The following is a 27,735-nucleotide window of genomic DNA, read 5'->3' as shown; positions in this document are numbered from 1 at the left end:
TTCCTGAACAGTCCAGCTCCTTTGGGCTTATTTATGTTGTGGCCAGTGTTATGTTGGGGTAACTATTCATTGAAAGACTCTTTGGAACAGATCTAAAATCTGAAGCTACCTATCTTTGAGCAAAGAATTGCTGCATTACAATTGGTCTAATAGTACTTGCTTATCAACCTCAAGCAAGTACCTATAGTGTGCTAGTCAAGATGTGACATCATTAATTGGGAAGCGTAGCATGTACCTTTTGATATGATTAAAATGGTACATTATTGGCCCAAATGTGCCAGTGCCTGTAATGCTTGTCTAAGACTGATTGACAGGTTTCAGATTCTCCTGTGCTTAAAGAACCCGTTTTCTATATTTGGGCACAGTATTTTGAGTGATAAGAGATGTGTCAAATGAGTTGAGAATTACTTAAGTGGGAATCATTCTAACCTCTGATAAATGATGCCAAGGAAATTCATATTTCCAATTTCCTGCATTAAAAATAATCTCAAGTTTGTGGATTAAGTATTTATAAGTAGTATGATAACTTTGGTGGCATGTACACATCTAAGTGACTATGAAAGTTTATTCAGAATAAAGGATGCTTCTCTCATTAAAGTGTCATACTTGCCTTACAGAATATTATAATCTCTGACCTTTTTGTGATAACTGCATTTGGACAAATATCTCTTAAATAGCTAAGCTTTAATATTTCTTCACTAACGGAAATCACTGTGGTATTCCACATATTTCAAAGTCAGGGTTGGAGTAATTTTAACTATTTAGAACATGACTTTGTCCCGGATAGTAGACTAAAGCCTCTTGTCTGAAACATGTAGATTTACTTCCTTTTGCAGGAGAGGGTACTGTCAGTTCTGGGGGTTCAGGTTCTTTTGCAAAGTAAGACCATGAAAAGGATTATGAACAAGGCAGAGACTGGGGAGAACCTATAGAAACTGAAATTTAAGGTGAGTTTTCAAAGATGGTTGCATGTTTTTTAGGTTGTTAGAGTTGGACTAAGTAGATTGACACATTCTTTTGTGAAACTGGGAATCACCAAAGGGTAAAGTACATTTATTACAGACTTTTTATTCTATATAAACATTTTGTTTATCCCACTAGCTAGAGAATAGGAGATTGGTGAAGGAAGAATAGATGGTGCGGTGCAGTGAGACACAAGGGAAGGGAATGCAATATCTTCAGGGACTGTCTTTGTGGTTACTGACTTTGGAATTCAGAGTAAGGAATTAAGTGGAACCACAATAATGGTGGCAAGTATGGTGTCATGAATCCGAAGTCAGGGCTTTATATATGGTTAAGGTATGAGTGTTTGTGCATATAGTTTAATGACAAATAATTATACATTGGATTTGTTTTGTTAATAATAGACGTTTTAGCCTCTGGGGACCCTAACAGAGTGTGTTTCAAAGTAATGGTATTTACCTGTTTCTTAAGCTGTTTTTCTGTTGGAATAGATTTATGTTATTAGGCTTCTTTAGAAATTATTTCTTGGATGTATTCCACAACCTGTATTTCACTTAATTGAATCATAATGATGTATTAGGGCAGATGGACACTTAAAGAATGTTTTCATCTATCCATCCAAGACATGAAATTTTTCTATGACATTCTTGTCATTTGGTTGTCTGTTATTTTATACTTTTATACTTCCAGGAGTAGCTATTAAATCTTAACAGTTTAGCTTTTTTGTTTAATTGACAGGAAGAAAAGGTATTAATATTGGATGAAATAGAGTAGCGTATGCCACTAAATAGACTTGTTAGGATGGCTATGGTTACAGAAACTAACCATATTAATTGTTAGTGGGGATGTGGAGGGACTGGAACTTCATACACTGCTGGTGAGTATGTAGAATAGTATAACCACTTTGGAAAGGAGTTTGGCACATTTTTAAGATGTTAAATATAAACTATCATGCTCCAGCCTTACCACACTTGGGAATTGAAAGCAGTATGCTTACATGATATTAACATTCATATCAGTTTTACTTATAATACTCCTAAGCTGAAGACAATCTATATGTCTGTGTCTACCTATAGGTAAACAAAATTTGTTATATCCATATAATGGCACTCATCAATAAAAAGTAATTAACTGTTGATTCATGCAGTAACTTGGGTGAATCTCAACTGTATCATGACAAGTGAAAGAAGCAAACTCATGCCACATATTTTAAAATTACATTATAAAATTAGAGAAAATGCAAACAAATGCATTGTGATGGAAAGCAGATCAGCGGTTGACTGGAGTTTTATCTCAGAGAAAGAATCAAGTGCCCTGAGAGGTAGTTTAAAAATCTTACTCTTTGCAGAAAAAATTAATATATTAGAGAATTTTGGGTGGCTCAGTGACAGAAATGTATGTGAGTCCTACTTTAGTCATACAGAAAAAGTTTCTCAAAGAATAAAGTGGGTCTGTTATTGCTTGGAGTTGTCTAGGAACCACTTTCCAGTACTCTCTCTACTTAATGAGTGATCCTGAACCCTGTAATAAAACTAGGATGAGAATCTTTGGGTAGGCTGGGGAATCCTGTGACTGACCTTTTCTCTTAATAAATTCTATGAGGTGAAGTCATTAAGTCAGAAACTATCAAGGTTTTACTAAAGATGTTGCCTTTCCCTGCAATTAGGTTGTACTGAATTATATTCCTCCCCGAACTATTTGAGAGTGTCTTGCTGTCTTGTCACCACATTGGTTGCTATCATTCAAAAATACATTGCCACTTAGATTTCTAGAAAATGGAAAATTTATTGATTTATTTTGCATTTTTCTGGTTACTAATGAGACTGCTCTTGAGAGTTGTTCATATACTTTGTCAGTGTATGTGCGAAGTCAAAATTGATTTGTAATTTAAAAATTCATTGCTTACAAGCAGAAATAACCATGTTGAAAAAGTAACAACATTGATCAGGGTGATTAATACAATGGTTCAAAATTAGAAAAATTAAGTCACCAAGTCACATTTAACACTTGCCAATCTCTCTACTATTAAATAAAACATTCACAGTTTACATCCACTTTCACACTATATTAATATTTTAAACCTGAATGTTACTGTTTTCATTTGCTTGTGTGTTTGTTTTTATTCTTTAAGATCTATGGAAACCTGTGTGTGCCAAGTTTTATGAGTATACTTATTTTTGTTAAAAAGCTACTTATATAATGAACTCTAACAGAATAATAATGAAAACCCAAACAAAACCAGAATGAAATTGGGCAAGCAATATGAATAGGCGCTTCTCAGAAGAACACTGAATGCCCAGTAGCCACAAGAAAAGATGCTCAATTTCTGTCTTAACCACAGCGTTATAAGGGAAACAAGAAGTAAAACAACAGTGAGATACCATTTTATACCTATCAGTGTGGCAAAACTTTTGAAGTCTGATCAATACCAGATACTAGTGCTAGGCCAGGGAATCAAGCGCTGTCCTCCAGGGCAGCCTATGAAGTCTGGACACCACTCTTTTTTGAAGGGTAAAAAATAACTTCTAGTCTGTGGCTGTCTTTTTCCTTCATGGTCTTTACAGTTCAGAAATTTTTAAAGTTTAATATAGTTGTTATGTTTTAGATCTATAAATGCACCTCAAACAAAACAAAACAAAATTTCACATTTTGAAACCATGATCCTCAATGTGGGAATATTCAGAAGTAAAATGATTAGCTTACAAGAGCTTTAACCTCATCAGTGGATTAATCTACTTCATGGATTACTAATTTGAATGGACTGCTAGGTGGTAACTGTGGACAAGTTGGGCATGAATGAAGTAGGTCACTAGGGCATGCCCTTGGACTGTATCTTGTCCCTGATGCCTCTCTCATTCTCTCTGCTTCCTGGATTCTATGAGCTGACACATTTCTTCTGCCATGCACTTCCACCATGATGTTCTGCTTCACCTCAGGCCCAGAGCATGGAGTTGGCCCATGATAACTGAACCTCTGAAGCCATTATCCCAAAGTGAACTTTCCCTTCTCTAAGTTTTTCTTGTCGTGTATTTTGGTCACAGTCATGAAAAACTGACTAACACAGTTGTAAATATATATCTTATTTATAGTTTTTATTTTTTATGTTTTCTGAGGGAAAATTGGTTTTTGCTTTTATTAAAATAACTGATATTGTGAAGTTTTCTTCTAAAACTCCTAAAGTTTCTAAACTTCTAAAACTTTTATAGTTTTGCTTTTTGCATTAATTCTTCACTTCCTCAAGCAAAATAGTCTCACTGTACTGTGAGAAGAATTTATTCCTTGATATGACACAGAATAAATTTCTTGACTTGTTGGGAAGAGCTTACAGTAATCCTCCCTTATCCATGTGGGAAATATTTCAAGGTCTCCATTGTATGCCTGAACCCATGGATAGTTCTAAACTGTGATGATAGTATGTTTTTCCTATACATACGTACCTTTGATAAAGTTTAACTTATCAATTAATACAGTAAGAGATTAGCAACAATAAAATAACAATTATAGTAATATACCATAAGAAAATTGCCAGCATCTCTCCACTTGTGCTTTTGGGCCCTTATTAAGTAAAATAAAGCTCACTTGAACACAGACACTGTGATTCCATGATGTTTGATCTGTTAACCTAGATGACTGCTAAGTGACTTGCAGACTAGTAGTATATACAGCAAAGATGTGCTAGATGAAGGATTGATTCACATGGAGTGGGACAGTGAGATTTTATCACCTTAGAGCAGCATACAATTTAAAACTTATAAATTATTTCTAGAATTTTCCGTTAAATATTTTCAGACCACAGTTGACTACAGATGACTAAAACCTTGGAAAGTGAAACCACAGATAACAGAGAACCTCTGAGCATGCTGATTTTCTGTTTTATTTCCTTGGCTCCATTTCTGCCCTTCAAATTGCCTTATTGGAAACCCACTAGCTAAGAATGGATGTAGAAGGAGAGGTGTTGATGGAATGATTCAAGATGAAGTGCTGACAGTGCAGTAATGTCCAACAGAAGGGTGGTTGGGCTGGGGCACGCGTGAACATGTTGCTTAAGTTAAGTAGTACTGACTACGGGACAGGTTTGGGGTCAGAATCCTGCTTTCCAGCCTTTGCCTTGTATTTGTTTAGTTTGGGCAATTTAAGTAATCCATTCTTTTCGTTTTCTTTGTCTATAAAATGTGGATTACAATCACACCTCTGATTTTTATGACAATTTGGGGAATTATATGAGCCAATACATGTAACATATGTAGTGCAAGACTCAGTAAATGTTAATCATTGTCTGAAGATGGATCAGGCTGGGTCTGATTTCTTACTGCAGGCATTTCCAACACTTTCTGAAGAACTGTTAGTTTTCAGTTCATTCATATGATTGGTTTTAATAATGTTAATTATGTATAAGACAGGTGAAAGGAAAAAAGAGAAGTTTTCTGTGATTCACACACCCATTTCAATGCCTGCTTCATCCAAGCCTTTGTTTACTTGGGATGGGTAGGTTTCTTTTATCATCTGGCACAAGTAATGTTTTAAAGAAAATACTTACGTAAGTAGTATTTTTTTTTTTTTAATTGTAGTGTAGATCTAGTGAGTTGACTTCAGGAATTTCTATATTTAAATTTCTAAATTTAAAAAATATAGACATGTTGAAATTTGATTTACAAGAATTTTCTTTTGAGAACTGTTGAGAGATGTCAGTCTTCTTAGGGAATGGTTTAATGGGGGAATTGATAAAGCAGAGTTTTTACACCAGAGAGCATTATAACAATAATTTTTGTGGTAAAAGTATAGCTGAATTTGTGAAGCGTTAAGTAACCTATCTTCATACTGTGTTGGAAAAATAAATTAGGCATTTTCTCCTCAAAAACTTGATTTCAGTTATTTAAAATTTTGCACTGCCTGCCCTTTTTAGATTAGTGATTTTTATTAGCCTATGGAAAGCATGGACTTTATCAACTATTTAACTTTTAGATAAACAAAGTTCATTAGCATTGTGACTGCTGTTATTAAAAATAGAAGTGAGAAAAATATGAGAGGCTGTTTTTACTGTAAACAGATTTTTCTTTGGATGCCCTGGGCATCTAAGATCCACTTTTAAAGAATAGTAATGTGCAGATTCTTCCCTTTCTACTTAACTGGTCTCAGGAGGTGACAACCCTATTTCTGTTGCCTTATTTCTTACAGAAAGCATTTGTTATTCTCCTTAGTGAGTTTTATGTTCTGGAATTGTAGGATTAGACACCCTGTGGACTAGAAGTCTTGGGGCCATGTCCAGTTGTAGAGGCTGCTGTATTTACCATGTCTGCCTTCCACCGGACCCATCAAAGTTTACTTTTATGCTAAATTATTATTAAAAATAATTCAGATCAGTTGACTTGTATGATATGAGAAAACATCTATGTTGTTAATTACTGTTGGAACTGAAGGGACTCTGTTGTACCTTCTCTTCATATCATGTGGAGTGTTTGGTAATATTAGTTGCTTTTTTGTTAAGTGCAGTTATTAGTGAATTTGTCTCCTTCGTTATTCTCTTACAAGAATCTGATGACTTAGTGACTGCCTTTCTTTTTGTCATTTTTTTTCTTTCTGTCTTTGGGGGTTATATGTATAAGTGAGGAGAGTATTTGCTCAGTTTAAGAACAAATAATTTTTCATTATACTTTACATATGTCACAATTTTGAAAACTGTCAGTAGAATTTTATTTCAGGTTATTTATATATGAAAAAATGGTTTATTTTTAAACATCCTTTTAGCAGTAGTATTCCAGTAGAATAGATTGTTTCACAGTTACATCAAAACCAAGTGCAGTGTTGGTATGTTCTCAGCAATTTTTCATTAAAACTGAGTACTAGGAAAAGAAACTTTTTTTGACTTCTTATGCGTTGCGAGAGTGATTTTGATTTACATAGACAGTCCCGTTAGTTTTCCTCCTATCTGCCAAGCTTACTATTATAGGAAACCATTCAAGGCATCATGGGGAAACCAGCATGCAACTTGTCCAAGATGTTCATATGAGCTGTTAAGAAAATTTACCTTCCTCTCAGTTGCAACAGTATGTGGGTATCATGAGCTCAGGGGAAAATGAGCTCCAACTCTGGATTCACTATTCACCCACCTACTGCAGAGGACAACTGCAGGGTTTTAGCATCCTAGAGCAGTATTTCAGGGATTCATAAGTTAAATAAGGGCAAGGCCCCTATTGTGTTCACCTCTCAGTACCTGATATGCAGCTCAGTCCCAGGCATGTGAATAAAAGAGGAAAGCATTCACTAAAAGCCTGTTGTTTTTGTTCTTCTTATTGCTCTTTGTTTTCCTGAAGTAATGCTTTGTAATCAGTGCCCAGATTTTGAATAACTGTCTAGAGTACCTGTTTACTATCTGATGTCATGTGCAAGGCCAACTCCTACTATTGTCCACTGGGATGTGGCAGGCACAGGCAGAAGATGAAGTTTAACAGAAGGAAAACAGCTCTAGGAATCAGCAGTATGCCAGCTTCTTAGGAGGCAATCCCTTCCAAATCCTCCCTGTGCTTTTAAAGGTTGTTAGGATTTAGAAAACGAACATCCAACTAATAAGTCTTCCATAGGCGGAAAGGCTGTTATGTGCCCCTGCCTCTGCTGGGTTGTGTCGTTCTGGCAGGGCACAGCAGCAGGGTGAATGTCTGAGCCTTTTACTTGTCAGCTGTACACACAGGGTTCTTGGTCTTGGGCTCCAGGTAGGGACAGCAGCTTAGGGTATTAGGGGTCAAGGGAGGTTGCAAATGCCTGTGGTCTCATAAATTTACAGCATCTAAGTCAAACTCAATGTGCTCTTATGGGGGAGGTAGTTAAAATCTTTGCTTGGAGGATATTTTTATTTTATTTTAATTAATTAGTTAATATATTTATTTTTGTGGTTCTAGAGATTAAACCCAGGTATGCTAATGTTCTGCTACTGAGCTACACCCTCAGTCTAGAGGACATTTTTAAAGGTTAAGAGAAGTGGCATTTTAATGATTAGCAAATCTGATTTTAAACATTCTCACAAATGCAGAAATTTTAAACTCAAATGTTAACTTAAAACAGCGATGATACAGTGAACAGGCAAAATTACCTTACTTTCTTTCCAAACAAGATAACTCTTCTGCAGAACTTTTTTCTAATCTTTCCATTCCCAGATGAGTTGATTTCTTTTAGATTATTTGCAGATATTAGAGTTTAAATCAAGGATATTTATTTTCTTGTAGGGTAATTTAATTTTTAGGTCATTAGAATGGAAGTTATGTGGAAATAGCAAGTTAAAGGTATCTAATAATTAATTTTTTCTTATCAAACAGCATTCTTATAGTAGACATTAGAGACTAGAAATAGGGCTACCCGGAGGTAGGTTCATATGTACTTTAATCATTTTGTGTTATTCACATTTCATAGTATTGGGGGACAGCATCAATGAACCATAAAACTACTTTGCTTGAACCACCATAGCTTTGAAATCACTGGGAAAGAATCATCTACAATTCAGTAGGTTGTAAAATTTGGGGAGCATTTGTAAATTCCTGGATTACAAGCACAGCAGACATCACCTCAAATGATAGACAAGTAACTATTAAAATATTGGTATGCTCAATTTTTAACTACCACACAACAAATAGTTTTCACTTAGAAATCAGTTTTGCTTTTATGAAAGGAGTTGAACTTCTAAAAGTACAAATTGATAATAGATGATGAGTAGTAGAATAAAAGGATATTTCTGTCACCTCATCATGCAGAATTTTAAATGTAACATATAGCCAGCTGTGCCATATATTCACCATTTGTATCTTCTGTTTGTTCAAAGCAGAAAAAAAAATAACTTGGCTGCTCTTTGAATTTCCTAATTATTTCTCAAGTTGGAATGAATTGCTACTCATAGAGAAAGCATTTTCCCCCATCTGCACAAATAGTAGCTTCTGTTAAAAGCTGAATTGTCACTTAAAGAACCTCAAATTAATGTAGTTATTCAATCTTAAGAGAAGGTAGAATCATGTTTAAAACCTCGTAAGAAGATATGTTTCTTGAATATTCATTTTAATTATGAAATATGGTTAGCATCGCAGGGACATGGTTGCCACGGTGGGCCGTCAGCTCCATTTCAGCTTCCAGACCTAATATTGAATATCGAAAACATTGGGTCCCAAGAGAGCAGGGGCATATCAGGAGTTAACTCTTTCTAGAAATTGAACTAATTTTGAGGCTTTACAGTCTTTAAATTTTCTTATTCTTAAGAAAATAACATAACAACATTGCATTTCTGTTTTCATCTATTCTACTCATCAGTTGCCTTCTAACAGAATTTGTTTATGTATTTATTTTCTGGTTACATGAAATGTATAATTCTCATCGCTGCAGCTTCACTGAGCTTTTTTTCTGTCAGCTGCTGGGTTTAAAGTATGATTTTACTCTTGTGGAGCTCACCAGGAAGTGGCAGAGATAGGAAACAAAGTGGGTTATTCTTCTGAAATGGTTTCCTCAAAGAGAGGGTGATATGGGAAAGCATGAGATGGGTATCCCAATCAGCAAAAGATACGTTAGACACCTTGCCAGAGGAGTGGATGTTTGCATTTAATCTGACAGAAAGAGAAGGACTTTTCTAAGTGGGGGAAAGCAAAGAGTGGACTGTTCATTACCTATTCTAGTCCAAAGAAATAGAGTTAAAGAGAAAATTTCAGAAAATCAGAATGCTAGAATCTTCTGGATCTTTTGTTTCAGACCAGAGATGAGCCGGGTGAGGTAAGTGGAGTCAGATAATGAAGAATGACTTTGTCAATAAGAAGACCACATATTTAATTACTCAGATTAGGATTTGAAGGTGAAAGGGTCTCTTAATAATTTTCCCTGGGTCTGGGAGTATCGCTTAATGATAGAACACATACTTGATATGTGAAAGGCCCTGGGTTTAATCCCCAGCACCATAAAAGAAGAGGAAAAAAAATTACTCAAAGGTAGCAGTCAGGAACAGATACTGCTAAGGGTAAATATGATGTATGGTTTCTATTTGAAAACCAGTTAAGAAGTTTGTTCTTGAAAAAAGGTAGCAACATATCTGATTTGCTTTTAGAAGGATGATCTTGTGATTGGTAGTGTGGAGAAGGTGAAGATGAAAAGTGGGGTTTGTTTGGGAAAGTGATATAAATTATGAGACCATCTGCCACAGGAGTGGTGAAAGGATAAATTTGAAAGACATTAAGGGCTGGGGAGATAGCTCAGTCGGTAGAGCACTTGCCTTGCAAGCAAGAGGCCCTGGGTTCGATCCCCAGTACTGCAAAAAAAAAAAAAAAAAAATTGAAAGACATTAAGACAGGTAGAATGGTAGGACTTGGTGATCTTGTATTGCTTGTGTGGGGTGTGAGGGAGAAGAATGGTTCTGGGATGATTCTTGGTACTCTGCTGTAGGTATCTTAAGTGAACAATAGTCATTTGGTGAAGTTGAGAGTATAGAAAACATAAAGCTGAAGAGCATTTGTGGTATATGAAAATACATCCCTGCAATGAGATATGAGCTGGTGTGAAGTAGATTCTGATAACTAAGAGGCAGGCTAAAGAAGGATTATAACTTAGAAAGGTGACTGAGAAGTTGTGACCAAACGACAGGAGGCAGATGAGAAATAGGTATGATGGCAGCCAGTGGAGAAGAGTTTCAGATGCCAGAGACTTTGAAGGTAGAAGGGTGTTGGTGACCCTTCCCTGAACAATTTTGGTGGCCTAATTCAGGCAGAAGATTGTTCATATTGTGTTCGCAAACATACTTAAGGAATGAAGAGAGCAGATAGTCATTCCCTTGTATACTTTGAATGATGAGTTCATTGTGGTGTTGAAGAATTTTTTCTATCTCCACTTACTTAAACTACTTTGAACTCAGACTAGGAATAAATCAAATTTTTGTAGGATTTTTTCACCATCTCTCTCTGTGATATTTGTCATTCTTGTTAATTTAAAATCTGGAGTCCCCCTATCACAATTTTTTAAGGAGAACATGTTGTTGTAACTATCTTTAAGTAATTTGCTCCCAAACCTTATTTGGTGGGTTCATGTCTTCATAGCTTCTTGCAGGGATGAAACTGATGTGCTAGATAAAGATGATGTATTTAAGCTTTTGTCATCTGGACCAAAAATAGCAAAAAGGGTCCATATTGTTTGTTTCTTCTTTTATTCAGCAGTGTTTATATAGCCCATGGTGGTAAATTGAACAGTGGAGAGCAGTTGTCACTGCTAAGGGAAGAGAAAGTTGGTCAGCAAAGAAGTTTTCACAAAGCAATTAAGTCAAGGAAGGCTGAATGAGTTCCCATTTGCTTTAGCCCCAGGAATTTCTTGGCAGCCTTGAGGAGAGCAATTGGCAGTGGAGGCAGCCATTGGCCCTGGTACAATGAGTGACACAGCGCCCTGGGGCCAAGGGGCAGTGAGTGGGTAGCTCTTCCGGGGAACTGGTTAGAACCCTTCCATCTTCTCTTGCTTTTCTTGAACCCATCTTGGGACTTTCAGGAAAGCTTTACAAAAGTTTTCTAGCTTTAAGATTGCTTATTATTAAATTTATTCCCTATCTGAAATCAAAGAAGAATTTAATGCTGGAGATGAAATCATACAGCAGCTGAGAAGGTTTGAGAGTTTAAAGAATGCGCCATTCTGGCTTTAAAGTAAGCCAGTGAGAAATTAATATTTTTGTTTTGTGGATTTCCAGAGTATGTATGATCAGGTGTGTTTTTCATAGACTAAGGCCAGATGGAGGTCTTGCCTATCTCTAGGGTGGATCATCAGTGGAGAGTAAAATAAGCAGTAAGGTGGACTTTTCCCAACTATGAAAGAACAGACGTTTGCTTTTCACACATGGAATGTAAGTGCGGCTTGCTCGCTGTGACTAAAGAGCATGAAGCTGCATTGGCAACCATGTGGGTGTTGGGATTGCTAACTAGTGGATCTCTGAAAGCAGGAAAATGAAATCCTGTCTTCTGTTTCTTATTCATTCCACCCTGTGTCCGTGGGGATGCAGCATTTGTGAAGGAATCAATTATCCATTTGTTAGTCAGAGGAGCCTTACAAATTATACATTAGCAGATTGATTTCTTAGGTTCACCGTTGGGGGACCGATAGCTTAAGGTGGGATGATGAGGAGTGTCAGGGGAAAAGAAGTTGCCACAAAGAACACCATTAAAAGCAGCTTTGAAATGACTGTGAATTTATTCCTAATTGAAGAGCTGGCATAATCCATACTAAGTGTGTTTATTTCAAGCATTTTACATTAGGTAATTGATTATCACATGAGGTGTACAAGTTGGTAATTTTGCCTTTTCTTTAAATTTAAGATCTTGAGACCACCTGTAGTGGACTTAAGGTATGCTGGTTCTCACCCCCTCCTGCTTACTCGGACTTCTTTTTTTTTTTTATTCCATTAAGGAAACATTTTTGTATGTTCTATAGTGTCAGCTTGACATTATTGATTTTTGAACAAACTCCATTGTATTGTCCAGAATTCCAAACATGTCTCCATTAGGAATAAAATTGTAGCTAATGGAAAATACAGCTGAGGCCACTTTCTCTCTGGTCTTCTTTTCTTTGGTGCCTTTCCCTTTTTCACATCTACTCCAGTAACCCATCTTTGCAAACACAGGTCCCACATTGAATGTTTAGATATGACATTTTCTGCTCCTCAGCTGTTAGGGTAAAAGGTATAGAAAATTTGTCATTGAAGAAACACAGAATCTTGCACTATCATGTTTCCCTCCAAGTTTGTGGACATCCTACAGCCTTTCTGTTGTGTCTGTTTCTAGTATATAGAAATGGCCCAAATATGTTAGGCATTTTGTTCCTCATTATGGGAGGAGTGATTACAGATGCCAGGCCAGTTTAGGTACCACTGACATTAACAGTTGTGATATTGAAATACTCTTATTTATTTGTCCTTTATTAAATAATGTGGAACTTTATGTAAATGGAATATTCATAGTGATGGTACTCATAAATCATTCAAAATAAAAATTTGTGAAATAGTGCCCTAGAATGATGGTTTTGACTGATATTGGTTTCTTTATTTTTTAAATTAATGAATGTGCTACTTAACCATATTTTAAAAATATTTGTCTTCTAATTACACACGCACACAAGTACTTGTAGAAAACTAACAAAAACATAGAAAGGGCAACTTAATAATAATATCTCAGCACTCAGATAAAACCAGTGCTATCTACTTCAGTCACATGTGTGATATGCACATATCTATAAGTAAGGTAATTTTGTAAACACTGGATCATGCTTGAGTGAAGTTAGCCAAACTTCAAGGTTTGAAAGTATAGCTCTCTAGATTGCCAAGTTTACCCAACTGCAATTTCTGGATTCCCAAAACCCTCTTGATATTTATTTGATAAAGGACACACTGAACTCACAGAAAGCAGTTACACTAATTAGCAGTTATTACAGGGAAAGGATAAAATTAAAGTAGTTACACTAATTAGCAGTTATTACAGGGAAAGTATAAAATTAAAAAATCAGCCAAAGGGAGGAAGAGAGCCCATAGACTATATCCTGGGATGGTTCTAGATGCAAAGTTTCCATTGTCTTCAGAATGTGTTACCCTTCTGGCATAGTGAGCCAACCAGGGAGGATTTCTCATGCCTTGATGATCAGAATTTTTATTGAGGCTCTGTTACATGGGCAAGATTGACAGGTTATCTGTGTGGTTGATATCAGCCTCAAGGTTGACTAATACCACCTTGACTCAAAATCCCACCCTGTAAATCATATGGTTGTTCTTTTTTGCATGGCTAGTTTCCATTCTAAGACTTTGGGAGGTGGGCAGGTCCCCCTGCCCTGCCCCCAGTGTCAGGTAAGGCCAACTACCTGACTTAAACCTAAGACATTCCTATCAGTTATGACAGGGATTACTTTCCAGAAGCCAAGGGAAAAAAACAGACTTCTCTCTGGACAAAGCCAAATTCTTTACAACATAGTACATTTTTTAAAATTATACTTTAACAGATTCCTTGCTGTTAGAAATTTAATTTTTATTTCTTAACATCTTACAAAAGAAAACTATTGTGCATGTTTCATTGGTTGTGAGATGTGAAACATGTTTTCTTGGTTGTGATACATGATGTATATCTTAAAGAAATTGATATGTTGCCAAATACCTTTTCAGAAACTTTTCAAGTTTGAATAACCATCATGAGTGTTAGAGACTGATTATTTTTGCACTTCATTGATCAAATTAGGTACTTAAATTTTTTTTGATTCCATAGGTACAATATCTCATTGTTTTTGTTTTAGGTACAGTATGTTGTTAAAGTGAGTTGCAAGTGGAAGTGTTTACTTGGTTTGATTTTCATGAGTAAAAAATTCAAATTTCTTCAAAAATCGCTAAAAAAAATTTGAGTTGTGTAATAAACTATAAATCTTTTTCAGTTTACATGATAAAATAAATATTTTTAATCTGTAGTAACTTTCTATGACTCAACTTAAAAGTTAAATGGACATCTCAGTAGAGAATTATCTCTGTATTCATGCTTAGCACCTTCAATTTAAGATGATATTTTGACTGATGTATTAACTAACTTCTCTCTCCAATTGGTTTAAAATAGTCCAAGAAATAGAAGATATTTGTACTTTGACCTCAAAATAGAGAGGGAAGTAGATATAGCACATAGTCTTGTGCTAAATGTCTCACTTTCTAAACAAGTCAATGTGATTGTATTGATTTTGTGAGAGACATAAATCAAGTATAATTTATAATAATTTAAGGGTTGTCACTAATAAAATTAAAGTAGAATGAACAGCACTTAATTCCTGGTTATAAAAGAGAAAAGAATCTGAGTATTATTGCAAAAGAATAAAAATGAAATAGGAAAACATAATTCTGAAATCTATGAAATAATGTGGTAACTAAAGAAGTGCTAAATGGATCAGACACCTTTAAAAAAGAACAGCCTCTGCATTGGACATATTACATCAGAAAGATGTGAGGAAATATATATCATAAAAAGCCAAACAAAAATTGAGCCAGTTGGCAATAGAAACAGAATAAAAAGTAGAGTTTAAAGCAAAAAAACATTAGCCAGCAGAAGGCATATTGTATTGATTTTGTGTACAAGTTAAAAGGAAAGTATAACAGTTAAACCCTTTGATACACCAAATTATGGAGCATTTAGTATAAACACCAAACTTCATTTTAAATTGAAGGAGAAATAGACAACAACTATAATGGTAGAAGTTTTTAAATTTACAACATGTTTTTAATTAGTCTGATAGATGAAGAAAACAGTAAAAAAAATAGAGAAATTAAATAATACAAATAACATGGTTTTAAAAATGTGCATTTAGCCAGCAATGAAGAATATGAATTATTTTAAAGCTATGATATCTTAGGTTACAAAGAATGTTCTAGTCATCTTTTTCACTGTTGTGACCAAAAGACTTGACAAGAACAGTTTTAAGGAGAAAAAGTTTATTTTGGGGCTCACAGTTTCAGAGGTCTCAGTTCATACAAGCCCAGCTCAATTTCTTGGGACTTTAGGTATGGCAGAACATCATGGCAGAAGAGTTTGGCAGAGGAAAGCAGCCAGGGACATAGCACCAGAAAGCAGAGAGAGCTCGGCTCAACAAGGACAAAATATATACCCCAAAGCACACCTCCAGGAACCCACCTCTTCTAGCCACTCCTCCAGTAACTGTAGCCTCAGTTACTACCCAGTTAATCCTTATCAGGTGATTAATACACTGATTATGTTAAGACTAATCCAATCATATCCTAATCCAATCATGACTCTAAACTTTCTTGCATTGTCTTATACATTAGTTTTTGGAGGATACCTCGTATCTAAACCATAATGAAGAGACATCAAATTTTTTAGAAATAAATATATGAACCACATTCTGTAACCACAGTGTAATCACACTAGATTTTTTTTTTTCTTGGTGATGCTAGGGATCAAATTAAGGCCTCGCTAGGCAAGTGCTCTACAACTGAGCTAAAATATCCCTAACCCTTAGAATTTATTAATTGCAGGGGTAAGTAAGGGGTCTGAGATTGCAACTCAGTGGTAAAGCGCTTACCTTGCATGTGTGAGGCACTGGGTTCAACAATCCTTAGCACTGCATATAAAGAAATGAATAAAGGCCCATCAACTAAAAAAAATATTTTTTTAAAAAAGTTAAATTAGCAGATACAGTAGTCCTCCATTATTCGTGATTTTGTTCTTCTGTGGTCAACTGTCCAAAAAACAAAAAATTAAGTGGAATTTACTAGAGACATACAATTCATAATTTTTAAATTGATCATTGTTCTGAGTAGTGTGATAAAATCTCCTGATATCTCACTGCCGGTGTGAATCATTCCTTTAGCTAGCGTATCCTTGCCGTTTATGCTACCTGCCTGTTAGACACTTTGTAGCTCTTTTGGGTATCAGATGCTCTCTTTCATTACCAGTGTTTATAAATAGGGTTTGGTAGCCACTGGGTGTCTTAAACTGAACAGATAAGGGGATTATTGTGACAGCCACATCCTTGGAAATGAAACAGAATAAAATGACTTCTCAAAACAGAAGTAATTATTATAATTACACATTATTTTCTGGTCTTGGTTTTGTGACCAGTGATAAATGGGAAAGTATCATCCACAAATTCTGCACAAATAGACCTGGTAGCCCTTCCTGACCACAGTTTTCTCTCTTCCTTAGAGACAATCACTATATTGACCTTTATAGTAATAACTTTAGATTTTCTTATTTTGTTATACAACTTGTACGTGTTCCCCCACATACATAATATTGTTTTGTCTATTTTGTATGTTATATTAACTGGACTGTGTTATGCATGTCAGGAAGGAGGAAAGGATATTTACTGTCATTGCTATTCTTAGAATAAAATTGTCAAACAAGTTAAGACCTAAAGGGAAAAGTATAAAACTTTGTTCAGAGACATTGAATAAAATCTAAATACATGGTGAAATGCTCCATGTTTATGGATTAGAAGAATTGGTGTCATTAAGATAACAAAAGGTGAGGTCTCAACAGTCTATTAGTAAGTGCAGTACAATCTATTTGCTAACTGCTGGTAAATACCCTTTATGAGACTGAGGAATTTTTCCCCTCACATGCTAGGAGTTTTTACTATGAATGAGTATTAAATTCCATTAAAAACTTTCTACATTCATTGAGATGACCTATGTTTTTTGTCTTTTATTAATGTAGAAAATTGTACTGACTGGGCATGTTGATACACATCTGTAATCCCAGTGACTTGGGAAGTTGAACACGAAGATCCCAAGTTTGAGACCAACCTAGGCAACAGTGAGACCCTTTTTCAAAATAAAGTTTCAAAATAAAGAGCTGGGGATGTAGTTCAGTGGTACTTTACCACTGGGTTTAATTCCCAGTGCTATACACATATACACACACACATACATTGATATCTCTGTGTTAAACCAGATTTTTATTTCTGGGATAAAATCGACTTTCTAATTAGTTTTTTTGGAATTTTTTCTTTTGTTTTCTGGAGAACAAATGAGAAATTATTCCAAGCATAAGATAAACAAATGCAAAGGCCCTAAGGCTGGTGAAACAGTGAATGGTCATCATAATTGTAGTAGAGAGAAGGAGAGGGAAAGGCCATAGGCCAGAAGTTGGAGGAGAGGGCTGGAGCCAGATCATTTATGACTGTAGGTCATACTAAAAAGTTTGTCTTTTTTTCTCGAGATGGAAGGCCATTGAAGAGTTTTAAGCAAAGGAGTGGCATCTTATGAACCAGTTAACAGTGTCATTCTGGGAGAGTTAGGGCAGGATAAAGTTGACTAGTGAGGAGACCATTATGATAATCTATAGAGGAACAGTAGTGATTTGGACCAGGATGGCAACTTAGGGGTAGTGAAGTATGATAAAGTCTTGATAAATTTTGTCTGAAGAGGTGATAGAATTTCTGACAGTTCTGATAGAGAATGGGAAAGAAAGATAGGAGACAGAAATGACCCAAGTTGTTTGTCTTGGGCAACTGGACAATGTAGAAATCATTAACTGAGATGGAGAGCACATCAGAAAGAGCCCCTTCCCAAGGAAATAGGGAGATCTTAGGTTTTGCTACACTTTAGGTGAAATGCCCTTTAGGCATCCAAGTACAGATGTAAAATACAGTCAGGTATTGGTGTGGAATAGGGAGAGATAAGGTCTGTAGATATAAATTTAAGAGTCATTTCATTGTCTGCAAGAGAATACCAATATTGCATATAGATGTTAAAGAGCAGAGATACAAAGACAAAACTATTAGATATGGAAATCAGGAGAGGAGGAATATCTAGCAAAACAGACTGAGACAGAGCAGCCAAAATTTAAAAGAAAAATCAGACAAATATGGTGTCATGGAAGTAAAGAGAAGGGAATATCAGTGTATTATATGTTCCATTTGGATTAAGTAAGTTATAATTCAACAGTGACCATTATCTTTAACAGTTTTGGATCATTTTATCTTAAAATTCACATGGAAGAATGAATATTTGATAAAGCCAAGCAAAATAGGAAAAACTGTGACAGGAACTCACCTTACTAGATATCAGGACATGCTATATATAATCTCAGTAATTAAATTGAGGTTGAATTGATATAAATATGGACAGAGACAATACTTGAAAATGCAGGAAGTTTTCTCTGTATATGAATATTTATTATATGATAAACTGTTCTCTTCAGGAGTAGATCAGGATAGATTGTTTAATAAATGGGGCTGGCCCAACTGAATATCCATTTGGAAGAAAATAAAATGAATCCCCAAAGGATTTAAACCTTAAATATAATAAATAAAGCAGTAACCATCTTGGGAAAAAAGGAGAACACAAATAAAATGTCTGGGTGAATATAAAACAAAATATATGTTAATAGAAAAATAATGAGCCAACACTTTAGAGAGCAGATCAATTGACCAATAGACTAAGAAAAACACTTAAGTATATTAGTAGTCAGGGAAATGAATCAATGAATATTGATCATTGGCAGAAAAATAAGTTTAAAAAATCTTCTGTTACTAGCAGAGATATGAGGAAAAGGGGATTCTCATACTTTGAAGGTAGGTTATTTTTCCTGTAATATTGCTAATGTGATGGTATCATTTTCTATTCAGGGAGAGGCAAGTTATAATAAAAAGCTCAGTTTATTTGTTCTTAGAATACCATTGTGTGGCTTAGCCACTTAGTACCCTGGTTTTAGACCACTTACATGAAATTTTGAAACCTCATTTTCCCAGTGAGATGCAGATCACCATCCTTAGCTGACCGCTTGTCTTCTAAGGCAAAATGTCAGATAATATGTGATTTGGAAAATGTTAGGACAGACCCTGAACCTTTCAGCAATAGAGTCCAAGAGCAAATACATAACTTTTGATGTGTGTAAAGAAAGAAAAGTTACTTAAATATAACTTGCAATAAAAAAAAGGGGGGGTGTCTCATGATGATGACTTTATTTCACATGAATAGTATCATAGTGAATAGGACAGAAAATTAGACTACATGCGCCTATTGTAATTTGAAACATATAACAGGTTGCTAATTAAAGTACAGTCAGAGGTATGTGGGATTTATACTTGACAAGAGTAAAATGGACATTAAACTGTTTGGTATACAGAAGGTCAGAATGAGGGAACTATTGACAGAAGATATGCAATTTGAGGAATCCTTTATCCAAAGAAGACTTCTTAGCCAGAAGTTAGCAATAATATTCACTGATTTTGACTTCTATCAAAAACTTCACCACTATGAATATTTTAGTAAGTAAATAGTTGAATACTGGGTGAACTAGAAAATTATTAAAAATGTTTAAAATACAATTTAACATTTTTAGAAAAGGCATCCAAAAGTAGAATGTCTGGTTCTTATACTCATAGATTTTGAAATTGTTCAAAACAATGGAAAATAAAATTAATGTCAGTTACAACTAATGATTTTCCACAGAAAGTACTTAGCAAATGTCATAAATGCAGACTTGGCTAAGTAATTTGTAGAGCAACAAATAGTGGTGAAGAAAATTTTATTGACATATTGACTTTTATTTTGATTTTGGTTTGTTTTATTCTCAACGAATTTTGTTTAGAAAAGATAAGAGTATATAGAATATAAGAGATTAAAAAGACATACAGTGTGTAAGAAGTAACATTTTAGCTGGTACTTTAAATATACAAAAGTAGAAAATCTGGAAAAAGTTTGGGTTTCTGCATTTATTACAGGTCAATGAAACAAAGGTGTATTTTACTGTATTCATTTGCAAAACAAATATGCATTGAACTAATAAACAACTTTTCTCACTTAAATTTTACAAAGAGCAAAGATACTTGATTATTGAGCGATGTTTTCCTGAAGTTTTACGTGTCCTTTTTGTTTCTTTTTTATAGAGTCCTGTGAAGATAAATCAGATTAGCCTAGATGAAAGCGGAGAACATATGGGCGTGTGTTCAGAGGATGGCAAGGTACGGTGAAGACAGGGTCCTGCTGAAGTTCCTGATCCAGCACTGAGTGCTGTGATTTTATCCAACCCCAGGTGATCGGAAATGCACTGCACTTACTATATACCTGCCTTAGGAGAACCTTGATTATTCTTTTTGAGTATTGGACTTGCTTCCGATTGCTTATAATTAAAGTAAAATATATTTTGCACAAATGTGCCTTAGGAAAAGTAATTACAAGAATGTCAATAATATAACTAGTATTAAGCTGATTAACAGCTGTGGCAGGGTGACGTGTCACCTTAATCATTACTGCTGTGCCACTTATACCTCAGTGAGTAGTCTGCAGTTCCTGCAAGACAGTAGCTTAATGCCTTTCTGCCATAAATCCACAAAATTGGATTTTGTGGGCATGATTTCTGTAGGCTGGTGGTTTTCATTTTCACACACAAGTTATGAATGTTTCTCTTGAATTATAGAATCTTTTGATAAGCAATCATAGTTTATCAGAAGAATAAAGTGTCTTACAATAGCCACATTAAATAAATGTAAAATCAATATATGTACAGTTTTCTAAAAACCTGGCACCCACTTCCTCGACCAAGGACATACATCATTTGTGCAGTGTATAACTAACAATTATCAGTGCTTCTTGCTGATGTTGAGCTGTGACATTTAGTGGTTGTGGTGATTGATTTTCCACTTATAAAAATGTCTTTTTTGTTTTTAAGTCGATGGAAGTCTTTTCTAATGTTGGTTTGCAATGATAAAATTCTAATGCACAGTGTATTTAAGCTACTTTTCTACAATAACAGTTTTAAGAAGAGAATGCATTAAGAATCATTATAGAACCTTACGTATTCCCTACCAAATAGAGATTTCCTAATCTAATTTGTATTTCTTATGTGCTCTAAATTCAATGGGCCATTAAGATGAGTAAATTAAAAACAATATACTCAGTATAAAAGAGTTATATCCATTTGTATCTGTTAACAATGTTATACCTATTAATCTGTTAATGAAAGCAACAGGAAATCCTTTTGACGTACAAAAAGGCATTTTGTATATTGAAGTCTAATGTTGCCCAGAGTCTTTTTAAACAGTAATTGGAATACTAGTGCTTTTCAAAAAGCACCATCAAATTTTCCAGTACTTTGTGAAATTCTGAGATGAACATAGCTGTCAGAGGGGAAAGAGGGGGAGTTAGTTTGTATAGAAATTGAGAAGAATCATCCACACAATATTTTTATGTTCATATATTAGCAAAGAAAGTTAATTTTCATTTTGTTTTCTTAAATGCAAAGATTTTTTTCCAGACTGAGACCAGTTTAATTTGGTGAAAGAGAATATTTGTTTTTAATTGCAAATAGTGTTTTTGCTAAAATACTTTAGGAATTGTCAGATCTTTAAATGTTGAAGAATTACTATGAAAATGGAATATTTTAACTACTCCATCTGGTGCATAAGGAGGTGACCTCAAGATATCTCATGGTACCCTTGTTAGCAAACACCTCTGTTTGCCTATTTTAGTAAAATTTATGACTGCCATATTTTTCATATAGATTCATGATGTATTTTAAAGAATGGTTTTCTCACATATTTTATTAACATTAATAGAATGAAAAGTAAATCTTAGAGGGCATATGTTTATGTAAGCCAGCTCTTACCATAGGTTAATGGGTATTGTGAAAATTGAGAAACCAATACAGAATGATATGGTAAATGGTTAGTGATGATTAAAACTAAAGATGTTTACAAAGATAAACCTCAGATATCCAGTCGTAATGCATCTTTAAATGACTATTGTGAGCTTTCTTGAGTATATTAAGATTCCTAAGCAAATAGTTATTTATCTTTATTTCAGAGATAACCTTTGATATATGCATTCAGTTTTGAAGTCATATTTCTAGCAGTCAAATTTACCCTGTTTGCTCACTGGGACTCATTTCTTTTTTCCTCCATGACTTCTCTGTAGTTGGGTTCTAAACTTTGAAGCACACATACACATGTATCTTGTGGGTATGTATCTACATGTGTATTCAGTTTTGTTTTACTGACATCAATTAATCATAGGTAACTTTCAGGATAAAGACATACAAGTCTTGCATATGTTCCCTTCAATATTATAAAATTCTGGGTCAAAATATTTTCTCTACAAATTTTGGAGATGTTACTGTCATTTTTCTGACACTTTATAGACATGTAGACATGCCTGATGCAGCCTACCTTTGTTCTTTTATAAACTGTCAAAAAATTTTTTTTGTCTGGCCTTGGAGCTTGACTATTATTATTAATTATATAATATAATAATATTAATATATTAATATAGTAATTAATATATAAATAATAAGCAATAATAAGTGGTTCTTGTAATTCATTTTGCTACGTTATGTCTAGTTCTGGTCTCTTTTCACTAATTTTGTTTGGAACATAGTAAATCCTTTTGATCCATACACTAAAGTATTGTTTTCATTTCAGGAAAGTTTACTTCAGTTATAATTTTAATTATTACTTCAGTTCCATTTGTTTTCAGTTCTTCAAAGAAATTCAATAATACAAGGCTGGAGGCAGTATTGCTCAGAGGCCAAACGCAAAACTCTGTTCAGCTGTTTGGGCTGGCATTCCTCCTCTACTACCATGAGGTGTGTGCATTGCCTGGCTTCCCAGTTCTTTTCTTGCCTCAGCTGAGCAGTGGGTGCAAAAGGAGGCCTTCATGGGAATGTCATGAGGTGTCACTCAGTTACACATCAACCTTTTTTGACCATTTATATCCTAACTCTTTTCAGGCTAGCCTCTTCCCCTCTCCCATTATTGTACCTAACTTTTTCCATGCAAAAGTCTGAATGGATAAGTACTATTAACCCTTCTCTTTTTGAAAATACACAGATTGTAAGAAGGATTGGTCATATTATATAATACCTCACATTCACACTTTGTTCTCTCATTGGTTTTATCCTTCCATTTATTTGTAGTCAGGGACAGATTCTCTACTCGTTTATTACCTTTGTTAATTCACTTTTCTTCCAGTGTCAGTTTTGTTCCTTATTGCTTTGTGGAATAGATGTTTATTTTATTTTGCATTTTTAGTTTTCTAGAAATCTGTCTCCTAGCTCTATTTTCATATCAACCTGATACATAATTTTTTTACCATTATTCAGTTTTTTTTAAAATTATTTTTATTTAGCTTTTAATTTTTTACAGGCTGCATTTTGATTCATTGTACACAAATGGGGTACATAATTTCATTTCTGTGGTTATACACAATGCAGATTCATACCATTCGTGTAATCATACATGTACATAGGGCAATGATGTCTGTCTCATTCCATCATTTTTCATACCCCCCTCCCTCTCATTTTCTTCTACATATTCTAAAGTTCCCCCATTATTCTCTCATTCTCCACCTCTACCCCCATTAAATATCATCCTCCACTTATCAGGGAAAACATTTAATTTTTAAAAACAATTGTTACTTCTTATATGCCTTAGAGTATCAGGCAGTACTGCCTAATGGTTAGGAAGGAATAAGGTGATCTCTTTTTAGCTATGTGGTATCAGATAAGTTATTTATGTCTCTTTGTGCCTCAGTCTCCTTTCTCCCCTGTAAAATAGGTATAATCACAGTACCTACTTTATGATAATTAGGAGGACTTAATATCTGTAAATTGTTTGGATATTACTAGTACAGAAGAAACAGTAATTGGAATGGTATTCTCCAGTTTTTTTAAAGAAATAGATATTGTGTATTTGTTTGTTTTGTTTCATCTATTCCAGAACAGGGAGAAGACCTCTTCCTGATTCCATGTTAGCATCGATTCAGTTCCTGACTTATTCTTGGCCCTGCTTGATTTATTTTGGGTGTTATAGAATCACCTTCTTAGATCAACAACAGGGGTCTTCAAATGAGCCTGATTTCCTTTGACTGGAGTAATTCAGTGAAGGCAGCCCTCCCTGGGGAAGTGGAAGCCTCTCCTGTTATCACTCCCTACTCTCTGATTTTCTACCTGGGCAGATTGTATGAAAATCAGCAGTCTCCCCTGCGAGGGTCATGTTCACTGCTGCTCAAGATGTAATGACAGCTCGCCTGGGCACCCCTGTTCTCACTCTTGACCTGTTTTTATTTGGAAGCTGAGGTTTGAGAGAGGCTATTAGGAGGAAACCTGTGAACCAGGAGGTTTGGGTAGTGTTCTGGCCATTTTGGTCACAGTCCCTTTACATCAGGTGGGGTATTGGCATGGTTCTCTAGTTGACAAATACATAAAATTCCATGCTAAAGTGGAAAAGGAGTGTATATCTTTCTTCCTGTTCCATTAGGGTTAGGTTTTATATATTAAGGTAGTAAAACATATTACATACCTTCTGTGGTACTTATGTGGCTCTCTGAAGTTCATAAGAATTCTAAGATTTTTCTGGAGATTTGCCATAAACCCATTTGTTATGAATTCTTTTTCTTTTTGTGGCAAGTTGGTAGGCTTCTCTAGGGGATACCATTTTCAAAAAGGTCCTCTGTGTTGTAATTTTAATTTTCTGATTTTTAGCTGAGATCTTCCTAAAAGCCAAAACTGTCTGGGCTATCATTGAAGGGATTCCCTTCACAGATGAGTATGATTTTTGCCAACAAAGTGGCCAAATAAATAAAGAAGGGACTATGTTAACTTTAGTAGTGTAATTTATGACCAGTTAGTTTGGGATATTGTATTAGAGAAGTGAACCACAACATTGACGATTTTACAGTCACCCTAATACTGATACTGATTTTGTTAAGAAATTTGTCATGTTGCTGTGTTTTCCTTATGGAAGTGGAATGTGAGATCTGTGGAGTAAATGTTATCCAGTTAAGCATAGTAGTAGAAGTTACCCTGCATTCTAATCTTGCAGTTCCTCCTCCAGTGGCATTTTTACTTCTGACTAGTTCTTAAGAATAGTGATAAGTAGCAGCACCTGTTTTATAAGAACTTCTTTGGCTTTGTTCTTTTCTTTGCTTCTCTCTCTCTGTATCCATACTATTGCATCTTTAATATAGATTCATAATTTTTAAAGGGACATTTATCACTAGAAATACACGATTTAGTTTTTACCATTGGAGCCACAATCCTAGTATTTATCTGTTTGCATACTGATGTGTCAGTTTTCTTCAGTAGACCTGTACATCATTAGTTTATATTTCATATACTTTTCTGCACAATAGAAATTCCTTATTCTTGAAAACACCGTTACCCCCTCTATAGGCAAAAGGAAGTTTATCCATTTGAATGAGTAGTCTGCTTCATTTATTTTCAACTTATGTCTTAAAGGAGTTGCCTTAATTCAAATTCTGACATTTACCCTCTCTATAATTTGGAACATACTTAAGGCATTTGAATGTTGGTTTTTGTTGTTTTTGTTCTCTTTTATACTTCTTATACCATACGTGAAAAGTTATTTGCAAATTTTAGGCTATCTTATAAAGATAAATATCATATAAAGCTCTTTCTCAGCAAAGGAAGCAATCAATAATGTGAAAAGAGAGCCTACACAGTGGGAGAAAATCTTTTCCACACACACTTCAGACAGGGCACTAATCTTCAGAATTTATAAAGAACTTAAAATACTTTACCCCTAAAATACAAAGAACCTAGTCAATAAATGGGCTAAGGAACTGGGCAGACACTTCACAGAAGAACATATACAGGTGATCAACAAATATATGAAAAAGTGCTCACCATCTCTAGTAATTAGAGAAATATAAATTAAAACTACCCCAAGATTTCATCTAACTCTAATTAGAATGGCTATTATCAAGAACACAAGCAATAATAAGTGTTGACAAGGATATGGGGAAAAAGGCAAACTCATACATTGCTGGTGGAGTTGTAAATTGGTGCAGCCACTCTGAAAAGCAGTATGGAGATTCCTCAGAAAACATGGCGTGGACCTACCATTTGACCCAGCTATCCCCCTCCTCAGTTTATACCCAAAGGACTTAAAATCAGCATACTATAGTGCTGCAGCCACATCAGTGTTCATAGCTGCTCAATTCACAATAACTAGATTGTGAAACCAATCTAGATGCACTTTAATAGATGAATGGATAAAGAAACTGTGGTACATATACACAATGGAATATTACTCAGCCTTAAAGAAGAATAAAAACCATGGCATTTGCTGGTAAATGGATGGAGTTGGAGAATATCATACTAAGTGAAATAAGCCAATCCCCAAAAAACAAAGGCCAAATGTTTTCTCTGATAAGTGGATGATGATACATAGCGAGGGTGGGGGTGATGGGGGCGGGGCAAGCAAAGAATGGAAGAACTTTGGATGGTGTAGAGGAAAATGGAGTGGTAGGAGTTGGGGAGGGGAAGATAGTAGACTGAGACAGACAGTATTACCCTATGTACCTGTATGATTACATGAATGGTGTGAATCTATGTTGTGTACAACCATAGAAATGAAATTGTACCCCATTTGTGTACAGTGAAGCAAAATGCAGTCTTTTTTAAAAAAAAGATGTAGAACGGGCTTTGGAGTACTTGGGTTGTTGTCCCAACTCCTGTGTTTACGATTGTTATGACCTTAGGTAAGTAACTTATTTTTCTAACGAATTATCTGTTAAACAAGCATGGTATTATTTGATCCTGACAGTGTTGCTCTGAGGATCAAATGAGACAGAACAAGATCCCCAACATAGCAACATATTGTCCATTGTGAACCTTTAAAAATACCACTTCACCCCACCAAAATTTTGATTTGCTATGGTGGGGTCCAACCATTTGTATCCATGAATTTTAACTGTTTAATCAGATTTGAAAACCATGGAGGTAAAGCATATTAAAACATTTAGGGATGTAAGGTGGTAGAAGTATAAGGCTTGACACAAGAGTGTGTTGTGACATTGTTGTGCTGAGAAGAAATCAATTGTTAGGAGGATTTTATCTTGCAAGTTCGGTAGGAGTTCATACTGAGGATACTTCCCTAAAGGGGCCACGTGTTGATTCCCTCCACTAAGTTTCAGGTGATATAAGACCTCCTTACTTACACCCAGTTTTCTTAAGAGTTTTAGGGATCTATCAAGTTAAACTTCCCGTGGTGAAGTCAAACCCTGAGAGCAGTGCTTCCATTTCCTCCTACTTAACCATTGTTTTGTAACAAGTTCTGTATATCCTGTACTTCTACATTTATTTAAAAGCAATGACTTTATACCCTCTGAACAATGAGACATAAGGTGGTAGTAGGCATACCTGTGTTTGGCATGTCAAGAATATGTATTTACCGTGAGGTTTTCTCTTAGAATGTGTTCGTGACATGGCAAAGAGACAACTTCAGGGTAAATCAAATTCCCTCTGGGTTACATTGTATCATATGCTATTACTAGAACTCAAA

General features: G+C 35.1%; 1 protein-coding gene and 1 non-coding gene across 2 annotated transcripts in view; both read left to right on the top strand.

Annotated features, from left to right (window-relative positions):
- The window catches only part of Vps41 (VPS41 subunit of HOPS complex), a 165,871-nt gene that overhangs the window by 51,338 nt on the left and 86,798 nt on the right, over positions 1-27,735 (top strand). The window contains exon 5 of the mRNA XM_047561881.1: positions 20,323-20,397. Within this exon, the coding sequence (XP_047417837.1) occupies positions 20,323-20,397 (75 nt within the window). The remainder of the gene's footprint in view (positions 1-20,322; positions 20,398-27,735) is intronic.
- Trnaa-ugc (transfer RNA alanine (anticodon UGC)) lies at positions 10,164-10,239 on the top strand. The gene has a single exon. It is a non-coding gene; the product is annotated as a tRNA-Ala (tRNA).

This window comes from Sciurus carolinensis, chromosome 8, assembly GCF_902686445.1.
Source record: "Sciurus carolinensis chromosome 8, mSciCar1.2, whole genome shotgun sequence".
Lineage (NCBI taxonomy): Eukaryota > Metazoa > Chordata > Mammalia > Rodentia > Sciuridae > Sciurus > Sciurus carolinensis.
This window is presented reverse-complemented; position numbering and strand designations above follow the sequence as displayed.